The sequence below is a fragment of the Dermochelys coriacea genome, chromosome 5 (genome assembly GCF_009764565.3).
Source record: "Dermochelys coriacea isolate rDerCor1 chromosome 5, rDerCor1.pri.v4, whole genome shotgun sequence".
Taxonomy (NCBI): domain Eukaryota; kingdom Metazoa; phylum Chordata; order Testudines; family Dermochelyidae; genus Dermochelys; species Dermochelys coriacea.
Genome location: NC_050072.1, coordinates 70,529,478 through 70,542,340, shown reverse-complemented (window position 1 = coordinate 70,542,340; position 12,863 = coordinate 70,529,478). Strand labels below are relative to the sequence as shown.

Here is a 12,863-nt window from a genome sequence, read left to right as displayed (position 1 = left end):
AGGCTTGGACTGTCTCAGTGCCAATGATACTGACCGTGCAGGAGATCACCACTCTCTTTTTCGATGACTTTTGAGAGGGCTCTGCAGCTCATTTCTTGGACCCACAGTCCTCAGATTTTGAGGGCTGTGTAGAAAACTTGCACTTTCTGGGTGGCTCCTGGCATGGATCCAGAGAAGGTTGGAGGGCTGCCTTCATGAAGATGATCTTCTGTCTTAACTCACTGTCCTTTCAAGACCTGGCTCTGAGTTGTTGGAAGAGACCACACTTCTGGGTAATGTGGCTTTCACCGAGGCAGCATATGCAGTAAGAGCGTGTCTGGCATAGGGACAGCCTCTTTGCAAGACAGGCACTTCTTGAAGTCCAATGAGCCAGGAATATCCTGCTGGGGGAACGGGTTCCCAACCAAAAAAAAAAAAAAAGTTTTTTGGTTTCTTTTCTGAAGAGAAAATAAAGAGAAAAAACTTCATCTAAGCCTAAGGACACTAACTACTAGAAATGCTAAAGAAAGCTAATGATCGCAAATGGATTGCTAAGGGCTTTATCTCTAGCCGGGGCAGCTGACAAGGAGCTGAGGGGGGTTAGCCCACCTCACGGCAGGGCACAAGGAGGGACAGAACCTGTGCAGGCCTAATGGACACTGCTGCCAAAGTTCTCCAATCAGCAACGCAGAGATACAAGCTCACCTATACTGGAGCACCCATAGAGACACGACTCAAAGAACAACTGGAAGCTACTCAAAGCAACAAGAGAAGAAAAACTCCCTTAAACTTAAAGGCTATTGTTTAAAGTAAACCACTATGGCCATTGTTTATATTTCTTATAGAATAATTTCAAGCCTTGGAAGGAAAAAAGTAAAGTTAGTCTGGCTTGTCACTAACCTCAAGTACATTCAAAATCATCAGTTGAACTATACATTTTTATTTTAAGGACTTACTTCTATTTTTAATTTTATTTTTACAATTGTGGGATGAGTGGGTAGTGCGGACAGTGGGTCTGCCAGGGCCCAAGACACCACGGCACAAGGTGCAGGGGAGGCAGTGATCATCCTGGTTAGGTGAAGCAGAAGCCACTGGCCAGGACTGTAAGAAAGAGGATGAACCCCGAGCTTTAGGGGAGGCCAACCCACTGCTGAACAGTTCCTGCCCAGGGACAGCTCCCATGTGCCTGGCTGGTGGTGAGTTAGTCAGCAGAGCCGTGACAGCAAAGTTGCGGAAGTCTCTCTGCACTGCCACAGGAGCCACTCAGCAATATGGTGGTCTCCCCATGGCAGGGAGCTCACGCTCCTCCTTCTGCAAGTCATGACCGGGGTCTCTGCGCTGTGTCACCAGGATCGCAGCCTTCTTCTGAACCTTGCGCCTGCAGGGATCGACACTGATTCTGAAGCAGTGCAATTAGCCCTCTGTAGAACCACTATCATGAACCTGCTCACTCTCTGCCCTGACAGGAGAGCTACAGACGGCTGCCAAGGCCAGTGACAATCATCCATGCAGGCATGTCAACTGTTAGAGATTTTTTTTTCCATTTATTGATGGTTATCAATTAAAATCAAATCCTGCCAAGCCTAACTATAAAACTTGACCAGTACTACCTTCCTTACTAACCAAGAGTTTCAGTTAAGCTATAGTAGCGTTTAGCTAGCTTTCTCCATGATGCGAAACAAATTCATACAAAAATCTCAGTATATTAGAAGGTGCTAAAGAATGAAAAAGGAGTACATAAAAAGTTTAAATTAGGGCTCATTGATGTTAGCGCAGGACTACAACTATTTGAAAAAAATAAATACGCAGTTTACCTTAACATGCAACTCAGGATGAGAGTTCATAAAATCAAAAAGCTTTTGATAATTCTGGTACTGCTGATCCCATTCTGAGCTCTCACTGTAGCGGAAATCATCCCCTAGTGGAGCCAACAGAACTTTAGTACGGAAAAGCTTTGACTTCTTTCTGTACTGATCTAAAATCATCCAAGCCCTTGGAAGAAAAAAATTATAAAATTTAGAATACAGAAAAGTAATCATTTGACGACAAATGTCTAAAACATGTTCTATACCACACCTTACACTAGCCTTGCAAAATTCTACTTGTCCACTTACTTGTGATAATTAAAAAGGTAGATTTTTTTCCTCCCAAATAGCAACATATTAAACAGTGGGTTAAAAAGTTGAGCACCTGAGCTAGTGGAAGTGTTCATAAAATTTTGTAAGGCTTCTCTGAATAACCATGATTGCCATTAAAATCTTTCTGCTTTTTTTCTAATTAAAGTTACTTAAGTACATTTAATAAGAAATACTGTCAATACTGCAGTTACGTTAGTTACACGTCAGCAGTAGCCAAAGAATTTAGAGAAACTATAAATCTAAAGATTTCTAAAACAACAACTTACCTACTTTTAATTCATGTTCTCAAAGAGATTGCAGCATGTACACATTTAGAATGGTTTCCAAACCATTAATGCTTAAAATCTGGGGAGAGGGGAGGTTAAATGTTGTATGTGAAAGTTTCTATGAGTTACAAATATTTTTCCAATATATCCAAAACCTGTAAAAATTTTAATAATTTTTTTCCTTTTTTAAGCTATATAAACTGCTTTTACTTAGAATAAGTTTTCTGTTAGTGTTCTCATTAATAGGTAGTTTTAAATCATGGATGAATAAACTGCAGACATTGAGTTACGTGGTTTGCTCAGACAAACATAACCCACCTAGTATCATCAATGTTTTCTTGCCTGCAGCCCATTTTATAGTTTGTCATTAGCCATTCTCAAAATGTTGAACTGCCTTGCCTGAACCAACACCTCTTGTGAGGTCAGAAAGACTACTCTGAATCTAGGGTACATAAGGTCCTCCCCTCAGAGAAATAGGTATCCTATCACTTACAAGCTACAGCAACTGGCTGTATAGAAGAAGAGGAATTCCAAAAGAAGCTCATTTGTGGTTCAAATTTTACACATGCACTCTGAGACCAGATAACAGTTTATCCATATTTGTGATCACTTGCTCAAAGTTACTTGTGTGATATGGAAAAAAAAGGTTAGTAAGCGAGGTATTTTCCCTTGGCACCTCTTCTTTCCTATCTTCTCTCTCCAATTTCTTTCTCAATCAGTTGCACAGTTTGTCAATGGGTTTCTATAGCACAGGGAGGATGGAATACCCATACTCAGAAGAATAATCAGGGCTAAACACACCAAATCTCAGATCTGTTGGACACGAGAAACATCAATTTAATGGAACCATACCTCACCCCACCTCTGAGGCCCCCCACCTCCATCCCTTCTGGCTCCCTGGCAGCACAGTACCAAATGTGCACTTCCATACATTCAAGTGTTGGTTTCTGTTACATTTGCCTGAACTCTGAATTCTGTTTTTTCTAATCTTTTGTTTTTATAAACACTCAATTTTTTTCAGCTTACATTATTGATATGTACTATCAGCATAAGTATTTTAAACATTTTTATAGGAATATTTAGTTTTGTTTTAAATTAATTGGATTAGATGTGGGAGTTGTATGCAAAGATACAGTGTATGATCCCACTACTCTCCCTCAGAGGGTATATCTACACTTCAATGAAAAACCCATGGTGCTCAGTCTCAAAATCCGGGTCATTTGACTCAGGCTCACATGGCTAAAAGTAGCAGTGTAGACATATGGGCTTGGGCTCCAGCCTGAACTGCGAGACCTTCCTCTCTCACAGAGTTTCCGAGCCCGAACAGCTACCTTGTTGTTTTAGCCCCACAAGCCTGAGTCAATTGACCCAGGCTCTGAGACTCAGTGTCAATGGCCTTTTGTTGGAGTGTAGACAAACCCAGAGAGATCCTGATGCCATCCCCGTGCCTACAGTACAGAATCTGGAAAAAGTCTGACAAGCAAATTGTTTGTACCTCTTCCTGGTACTCATAGAATGTAACTGACCCAAGAGTTGTAGACTTGTTTATTAGGAACTGGGGAATTAACACATTAACTCAGTGTATTAATTTTAGTTTCTCTTACAGTTACCACTTTCATAAATTGTATTAGCAACTGTTTTGGGAATTGACACACACAGTGCATATGTAATAGAAATTATTTCTCCTAGGACGGGGTGGGCAAACTTCCTGGCCCAAGGGCCACATCGGGGTGCGAAACTGTATGGAGGACCAGGTATGGAAGGCTGGTTCTCCCCAAACAGCCTGGCCCCCCGCCCCCTATCCGCCCCCTCCCACTTCCCGCCCCCCTCAGAACCACTCACCAATCCAACCCCCCCCACTCCTTGTCCCCTGACCGCCCCCTCCCAGGACACCCACCCCAACTGCCCCCAGGACTCCTCCCCCTATCTAACCCTCACTACTCCCTGACCCTTAACTGCCCCCCCAGAACCTCTGCCCTATACAACCGCCCCCTGTTCCCCGTCCCCTGACCGCCTCCTCCCCGCCAGGACCCCCCCCCCATCCAACCGCCCCCTTCTCCCTGACTGCCCCCCAGGAGCCCCTGCCCCCTTATCCAACCCCGGTCCCGTTACTATGCCGCTCAGAGCAGCATGTCTGGGAGCTGCACCGGAACCAGACACACTGCTCTGCTGCCCTGCATGAGTGCGCGGCAGCGTAACTGCGGGGAAGGGGGGACAGCAGGGGAGGGGCTGGGGGCTAGCCTCCTGGGCCAGGAGCTCAGGGGCCGGGCAGGACGGTCCCGGAGGCCGGATGTGGCCTGCGGGCCGTAGTTTGCCCACCTCTGTCCTAGAGAATCGTCTTTTTTAAACACTAAAACAAGCAAGTTGCGATGTTAGTATCACCTTCAACAAGTACAAATTACCAAATTCCACAATACTTTCAGTACTGTACCTGTGCTGAACATTCCCAGCATGAATGGCCTCAGGAGGAACTCTCCAGGGACAACTTACTCTTCCCCCAGGAAGACGCTTAAAATCAAACTGGCAACAGATTTTAGGATCTGGACCACAAGTATGAGGAACGTCATAGCTGTAGAAAGGCATCATGTGGCAAAGGATATCTGTCGTGGATCCCAAATCTAAAAGTACACGAACAAAATACATCTATAAAATAAAGCCATATTTCATTGTCTAAACTAAGTTAACTAACTGTCTGGGCCTAATCCAGGAGTGCTTTTAATATGCCATCTTAAAATACAGTGCCATTTTGGAGTTCTGAGCCCTAACACTGCATCATTTAAGTCACCGGGAGTTTTGCCATTGACTTTAATTAATCTAGGATCAAGTCTCTAATGATTAAGTTACCTTAAAGACCTTAAATGAATAATGAATTGTACCTGAATTTTCCTAAATTCCTAAAGACAAAATCCATTCTTCTATGTGTTTTTATAATTCAATTTTTCAGTGGTGCTTACTCAAAACAATTCCCGCTGATTAATTTGCATGGAGAAATCATTTATTTAGTTAGTTCAACATCAGCAACAGCTCTGTACTAAACTAAACAATTATCTCACTGAAATAAGACAAAAGATACATTTTTCAACAGGTCGATTCTCTTTTAAAATAAGAATTTAAAATTTTAGTGGGCATCTCAGGTTTTTCTCTTAAAGAGGTTCTAAGTAAAACAGCATCAGGAAATTACTATAAGAAGATTCTGATAAAAAGTAAATTAAACAAGAATTACTATCATGATTTTTTTAAACTGTCAACATTTACAACCATTTGATTAGATATTAAATACTAGGATTGTGTTTGGTAGTTGGGTATAATGCAAGTCAACTAGAAATTTTGGCATCTGCAGAATCTGGATGTAATATGAGCTTAGTCATAGGAAACAACAAGCAGAGCAGATTGCTGAGTGTATAGCCCATCTATCTTTGCGTACCATCTATTCCCATCCTTTGCTTTCAATATACCTGTAAACTTCCAAATACAAAAACTCACCAGATGATTTTACACCAGAGTTTGGAGCTTCCCACTCATTCCCACTTTAAATATATGAATAATTCAGTAGAGAGGACAGGAAGAGGGGTGTAGTCCTGCAGCTAAGACTAAAGGCTGCTGTGACATGAACTGCTGTACTGTAGGAAGAGGGACACTGTAGAGGATGGAGACAATGAGTGAAGGGTGGGGGGAAGCCAAGCAAACAGCAACCCAGCTGGGCCCTGGTTTTCAATTTAACCTGACAAGAGAAAGACACTCTTATCCACTCAAAATTGACTCAAGTAAATCAAAACATCAGATCACTATGCATGAGAAGTAGAATTGGAGGAGTTCTACACTGAAACCCAAAAAGAAAACATCTGAAAGGAGTGTTAAATTATTTGAATTAAAATATACAGCCTCAAGGTCCTTACCTTGCAAACACATATGCATATGCTTAAAGCAACACATGAGACTACTACCAAGCAACTGAACGGGACCATTCACTTCAATGGGTCTACTCCCACATACCTCTTAAATGTTGCACATTCTGCTTAGAACATCCTTCCCAAACCTATTTGCCAAACCACCCCCCTCACCTCATTCAAGCTCTCCTAAATATTCAGTTCTGCCATTTTGTCTATTAAAAACAAGGGGAAAGAAAAATATAAATATCCAAAATTTCAAGATTTTTGGGGGGACGGGGGAAATAAAAATTGTAATTGTCACTCTTCTTTCAAATCTCCCCTTTATTACACTTTACACTTGCCAGTTCTGAAGAATTTAATTTGTAAACTTTTCAGGACAGGGACCATGTCTCCACTTGTTTTGAGAGACAAATCTTTTTTTTAAATCATCATTAAATCATAATTGAAAGAGCAAACCACAATGCAGTTGGCTCTTCCATGGCCCTTTACCCATCTATCAAATAAGCAATACCCGCTTGGCTGGGATTACGATAATGATATAAAAAAATCAATGCTGATGATAGTCATCTACAATAGGGACAGATTACAGATTTATCATCAGGTGGAAGGAGCTATAACTATATTACATACTAATGCTATGCTTTTAATACTTCTGCATTATTAGACTGTAAACTGATTGGGGCTGGAGTCATGTTTCTCAGCATACTACTACAATGGGGTCCCAATCTTGATCAATAAACAAACATGAACACCCTAGGTCCTCCGCCAACTTTTGGTAGTCAATTTATGTAAAACTAATACAAGCTCTAAAGTTAGCATGTAAATAATTTTTAATAAAAGTTTAATATTTCATAGGATTTTATCAGGAAATATGCTTAATAGATTATGTACTAGATTGTTAATTCCCCAATAGTCTAGAGTCAGTTAGCTACTTTTTCAGGGTGAATTTGTTCAGTCTTAATTTCAGATTTGTTGAGACTTTACGACCTCTTAGCCACTCAAATCTAGTTTCACACTCTCCAGGCGATTCATATCGCTTCAGGACATCTAATATTAGGCAAAGGTGATCTACTAATACTTTTAAGTCTGCAGGTGATCAGCTTTTTAGGTGAGCTGCAAAATGGGGGTGCGCATTGGTTTTTTACTTCTTTATGGATGTGAAAAAAGCCCTGAAAGTTTTTTTTTTTTTTTAAATGTTTGATTTTTACCTTTGGGTCTTGGTTACACTTGAAAACTACTGGAGAGTTAATGAAGTTACGACAACACAAGAGACTGAAAACTGAGCAAGTGAGATAAGAGATTTTGATTTTTGCAGCTGGGGTCTTTTTAGTACCTATTTAATTCCAATGCCTGATAAAAAGATACGACACCTCACATCTGGTATTCACAATACGTATACTCAGATATCCCCAAGAAATCCTTTGCAATTCTAGGGAAGAAAATATACAACATTCCTGATGTTTTAAAGATAAAACAGCAAAAATAAGACAAACAACATTTTTCTGGCTTTCTTTATCTATCAAAAAAAAGCCCAAAACCATTTTAAAAAAATCATTTACAAGAAGAATTAAAGGTGACTTCAGTTCTGAAAGACTAGAATACTCTGATCTGAACCCAAACCCCAGGACACTAACCATATCATTGGTGTTTATTCTGACTACCATTTAGAAAAGCTAATGTCAAGTTAGAAATTGAGCGGCATACACAAAAAATAAAGTTTAGCAACAAAAATTACACCAGGATGAAGACTGTGGTTAACAACTTCACGCCTCTGGTACAATGGAACTTTCAACAATAAGGGTAAAGCTAGCTCGTGCAGTAGACGGAACTTTCTCTGGAGCCAAGCCAAACCAAAACTCCAGAATAAACTCCCACAGGAACTAATGAACATTACAAACCTCACCAGCCAACATTTTAAGTGAAAGACACATTATTTTGATGAGGTCTTCTCTAAAACTGAGAAATAGCAATGTTAATTATTTTTTAAAATTCTGAAACAAAAACATCCCACTGCACACACTTCTCCCCCTAGAGAAAGAATGAACTAATACATGACAGATTTTAGTCATGCTGCTTAATGCACTACTGGAAAGCACTCTGACACGATGGTAATGAGCATGGTGTAAAAACATATACAAAACAGAATACACATTTCCAGCCAATATCCATCTGCTGACATTTATTTACTATACTGGATACTTTAAACCTGATCTATATCTTGCTTGTATTTTTGAATGGGATTTGTTTGGCTAGATCTGTAAATGAGACTACAGTTTTGTTTTTTTCCTAAAGCGGACCTGAATATTCACTTAACAATTCTGATGTACTAGATTAAACTTTATTCTTTGCATTCTAATTCTACCACCCCAACTGTTTGAGAATATTAATTGCTCTGAAGAATCCTGCTTAGTAAAACTCTGTTTGAGAAGATTAATTATTCTGAAGTCTTGCTTGATAAAATTAAAAACAAATGGAAGAATCACCTTCTACAACTTCAAATCACAGCAAAATACCTGAAAAATGCTGTTGAAATTTTTGTTGTAAGAAAAATCTCTCTGCACCCTTACTCCACTCTTCCCTCTTTTCCCTTTTTTTTCCTCCCCCAACTGAAAAAAGTAAGAAGAGAAAACAAAATAGTGAGAGAGAGGGAAAAATAGTTTCCCGCTTTTTACTTTTCCCCACTTTTTCAGTGGGCAGGAAGAACATTTGTTTTGTTTTAAAATGTGAGAGAAAGTAACGTAAAAAAACACTTTTCCCCACCCAATTTTCCAGTGAAGACAGAAAGAACGTAGAAAAATAAGAAAGGAGAAACAACAAAATAAATATTTTTAATTCAAAATTAAATGACCTTTTTCTCTCATTTTTGTCAGAAAAGAAAATTCTGAAAAAAATCAAAATTTTGAATATAACGAAATGTGTTCCTTTCTTTAAAAATGTTTTTTGCATCAGTAAAATATTAAAATTTTGACCAGCCCTACTTTTAATTACTTCATACATTCTGCACTAGGTCATCTGTTTACTGTAGAGGTTTTCACAACTGTTTAGTCAATGACTATTTCCAGTTCTCAGGAGGTATAAAGCAACAAATGACAGTGATACCAAGAAAACAATACATACCCCAGTTCTGTCTCCAAAAAAATTCTAGTGTCTTCTGGGTTGCAAAATATTTTTTAACCGAGTAATGAACTCTCTGTATAAGCATGCTGGAAAATCCTGAACGTTTCAGAAGGTAAGTCATTGTTGGCGAATGCCCAAAGGGATCGACGGCCCAACCAGACTTCGGTTTTACTCCTGTTGAGCAGCAGAATGTGTCAGAAGTTTGTGTCTTTCTTACTTATTTCTCATTTCAAAGAAAGCTACACCCATAATATTCAACCCAGTGTTCAGAAAAGTCAAGTGGTGCAAAGCACTTAGTTTAAAAACACAAGAATGGCCCTACTGGGTCAGACCAAAGGTCCATCTAGCCCAGTATCCAGTCTTCCAACAGTGGCCAATGCCAGGTACTTCAGAGAGAATGAACATAAACAGGTAATCTTCAGTGATCCATCCCCTGTTGCCCATTCCCAGCTTCTGGCAAACAGAGGCTATGGACACTTCAGAGCATGGTTTTGCATCACTGTCCACCCTGGCTAATAGCCACTGACGGACCTATCCTCCATGAACTTACTTATCTAGTTCTTTTTTGAACTCTGTTATAGTCTTGGCCTTCACAACATCCTCTGGCAAACAGTTTAAGTAGATAAATGAAAGAAAGAAAACAAGTCTGCTTAAGACACTTTATCATTACAAAGTCCAAATAAAAAAAAAGTATAAATATAAATAAAGCATATACATATATAATTAAAAGTAGGCCAATCTCTTGCCCTTCATAAAAACCTGTACAATAGAATCTATAGTATTTCCACTGTTGTTGTGTCTTGCATTTTTGTTGTGTCACAATATTTCATATTTTACTTAAAACCCCATGAATCAATTACAATTATACAAAAAAAACCTCAGCTTTCATTGAAAAAGTAGTGTAAGCATCTGGCCCCTAATTCTAGAGAGAAAAGGTGGAAAACGTGAATGCTCTAAGCTCCAAAACAAGATGGCAAATAAAAAGGATCCACACTTATTTTGAAAAAAGAAAAGGAGTACTTGTGGCACCTTAGAGACTAACAACTTTATTAGAGCATAAGCTTTCGTGAGCTACAGCTCACTTCATCAGGAATGCATCCGATGAAGTGAGCTGTAGCTCACGAAAGCTTATGCTCTAATAAATTTGTTAGTCTCTAAGGTGCCACAAGTACTCCTTTTCTTTTTGCGAATACAGACTAACACGGCTGCTACTCTGAAACCTGTCACTTATTTTGAAAATCTCATGATATTTTCATATCATATTTTGGACCCGATTCATGAATTTTGAAAAGTTGGTAGACAGTACTGATGCTGCCCAATTCCTTCATGAAACCACAGGTTCACAAGTGCTATATTAAAGCAAATTTTATTCCTCATGTATTATGCTTAAGTAATATAAGTTTCTTCCACAGATCAAGACAGAAAAAATAATAGGATGGAAAATAATTTAACTGCTCTTACCCTAAGAGCCTATATTTGCAAACTAGCATCACAAATACAGGTGCCAATCCTGCTATTTACAATGTAAAGGCAGACCACTGCACCCTCACAGTGTCACTGACTGCCACTTCAAAAATTGTGAATCAGGTCCAAAGTCACTTTTCACTTAGAGTAGACATGAACAATATTCCTCACATCTAGACTTTCAGAATCACAAAATCAGCAAAAATGTAACTATCTTTGCACAGATTTGTTTCTCTGAAAATAGTTTAGCTTGCAACGATGCCTACTTATAGTCAGTCATCAAAACATTGTACAACACTTGCTGACTGACTTAGCTCTTAGTCAGTTTTTATGTTTAAAACATCAAATTAGGGGACAAAAATTACACATATATACCTAGAGTCTTCTCCAGCCACTGATGTCCTTCTATCAGCTGGTCAATTAAAGCAAAGTAGTGAGGAGAAGCTTCATCGGGCATGACCCATCCTCCTGTTACTATTTCAAACTGGCCATCTTTTATTAATCTAGGAGAAAAATATTTAGTAAACTCGTGTTCAGAAGTGCAAATCTGATTTAACAAAATGTATCTATAAAGTAAAAATCCATGAAATGTAGTGTTCACAGTAATAGCACTGAGAATGTAAAAACTGAACTTCTATACCTTAAAAGGGAATATGCTGTAGCTCTTATAGAATCCATTAATTTATTGCAATAGATGTTCACATGGGAATAGTGGCAAAAAACTCTACATTTAACTATTTCACTGGAAACCATTTTAGCAGAAAAATTCATTTAATGATCTTATCCCACAATCTCAATCCCTTTCCCATAACCAACCTACCTATGTGACAAAGCCACAAAATGCCCTCCACACTATCAAACCTTCAGCTTCCCGTATCTTAATTTCCATTATACAATTATGCACTGTCAATGCAAAAATCTCACACATGCAAATATCGAAAGTCTGGGTTACTGTAAATTAAGATGAATTTAACAGAAAACCACAGGGGATGCTGTATTAATTATAGTCTTTAATTTCAAGTGTAATTCAATAAAAGCCTCCATTTTAGAAAATTAATGAAACTTGTAAGATTACCTGTCTGCCACACAAACCAGGTATTGTGTCACAGAATTTAGATCCAATTTAATGCAGAGTACACAGGGACTTGCTTATAGCAGTCACTGCCACTCCCATTATAAAAAAGAGTCAAGACTATAAGGGCTGCCCAGCACTAACAAAAATGGACACTAAAATCAACCCTAAACATCAAATAAAACATAATTTTGATGCTATTTTGACCCAACATTTCTGTATTCACACCCTCAGCACTACCGTAAGAATCTTTGTACAAAATATGCCTTGGAAACTAATAACTCGCGGGTCAATATCATCATGAAATGAACGTCACAACACTGAGTAAAGTTATGAAATCTCTCCATATGATGTTAAAGGCACATATTCAAATTCACATAGCCTCAATTAGGTAGAACTGGTCAAGTTAGCCTGTCTTAACCAAGGGATGTATGTTTACATCTTGTATGCAAATTGTGTAAACAGAGTCTTCAGACACGAGAGTGTGAAAAAAGAAAAAAAAACCTATTTCATTATGCACTGGTGAAAAATGAACAGCATAACATCTCTTCCCCACCAGACTCCTTGTATCCTTTCTCTCAGTTGGAAATAAAACTTTATCTAAGAGTCACTCTCAGGAAAATACATTTCAAAAGGTGACTGAATTATAAAAGTGAAGGAACAAAAACACCAGTTTCTCTCTCCCTGTTTCTCTCTTTTCACCCAAGATGACAAAAGAAACAGCCACTGGACCTTGTGAGCAGATCCTGGTCTGAGAATTTGGTCAGCAATGCACCGAAAATCTGTGATAAGAACTTCAGCTTAAACCAAGTCTAGTTTATTAAGTTTAGTACTAGGAAACATTTCCTCTTTATTCTTCTTGTAACCATTTCTGATCTTAATGACTTAATACTTGTACTCACTTAAAATCTCTCTTTGTAGTTAAATAAACTTTTTT

General features: G+C 38.8%; 1 protein-coding gene across 3 annotated transcripts in view; it reads right to left on the bottom strand.

Annotated features, from left to right (window-relative positions):
• The window catches only part of MAN2A1 (mannosidase alpha class 2A member 1), a 208,371-nt gene that overhangs the window by 130,059 nt on the left and 65,449 nt on the right, over window positions 1-12,863 (bottom strand). For all 3 annotated transcript variants that reach the window (XM_038402274.2, XM_038402277.2, XM_043514896.1), the window contains exons 5-8: window positions 11,230-11,357; window positions 9,391-9,564; window positions 4,815-5,001; window positions 1,794-1,971 (exon numbers count right to left, since the gene is read on the bottom strand). In XM_038402274.2, the coding sequence (XP_038258202.1) occupies window positions 1,794-1,971; window positions 4,815-5,001; window positions 9,391-9,564; window positions 11,230-11,357 (667 nt within the window). The remainder of the gene's footprint in view (window positions 1-1,793; window positions 1,972-4,814; window positions 5,002-9,390; window positions 9,565-11,229; window positions 11,358-12,863) is intronic.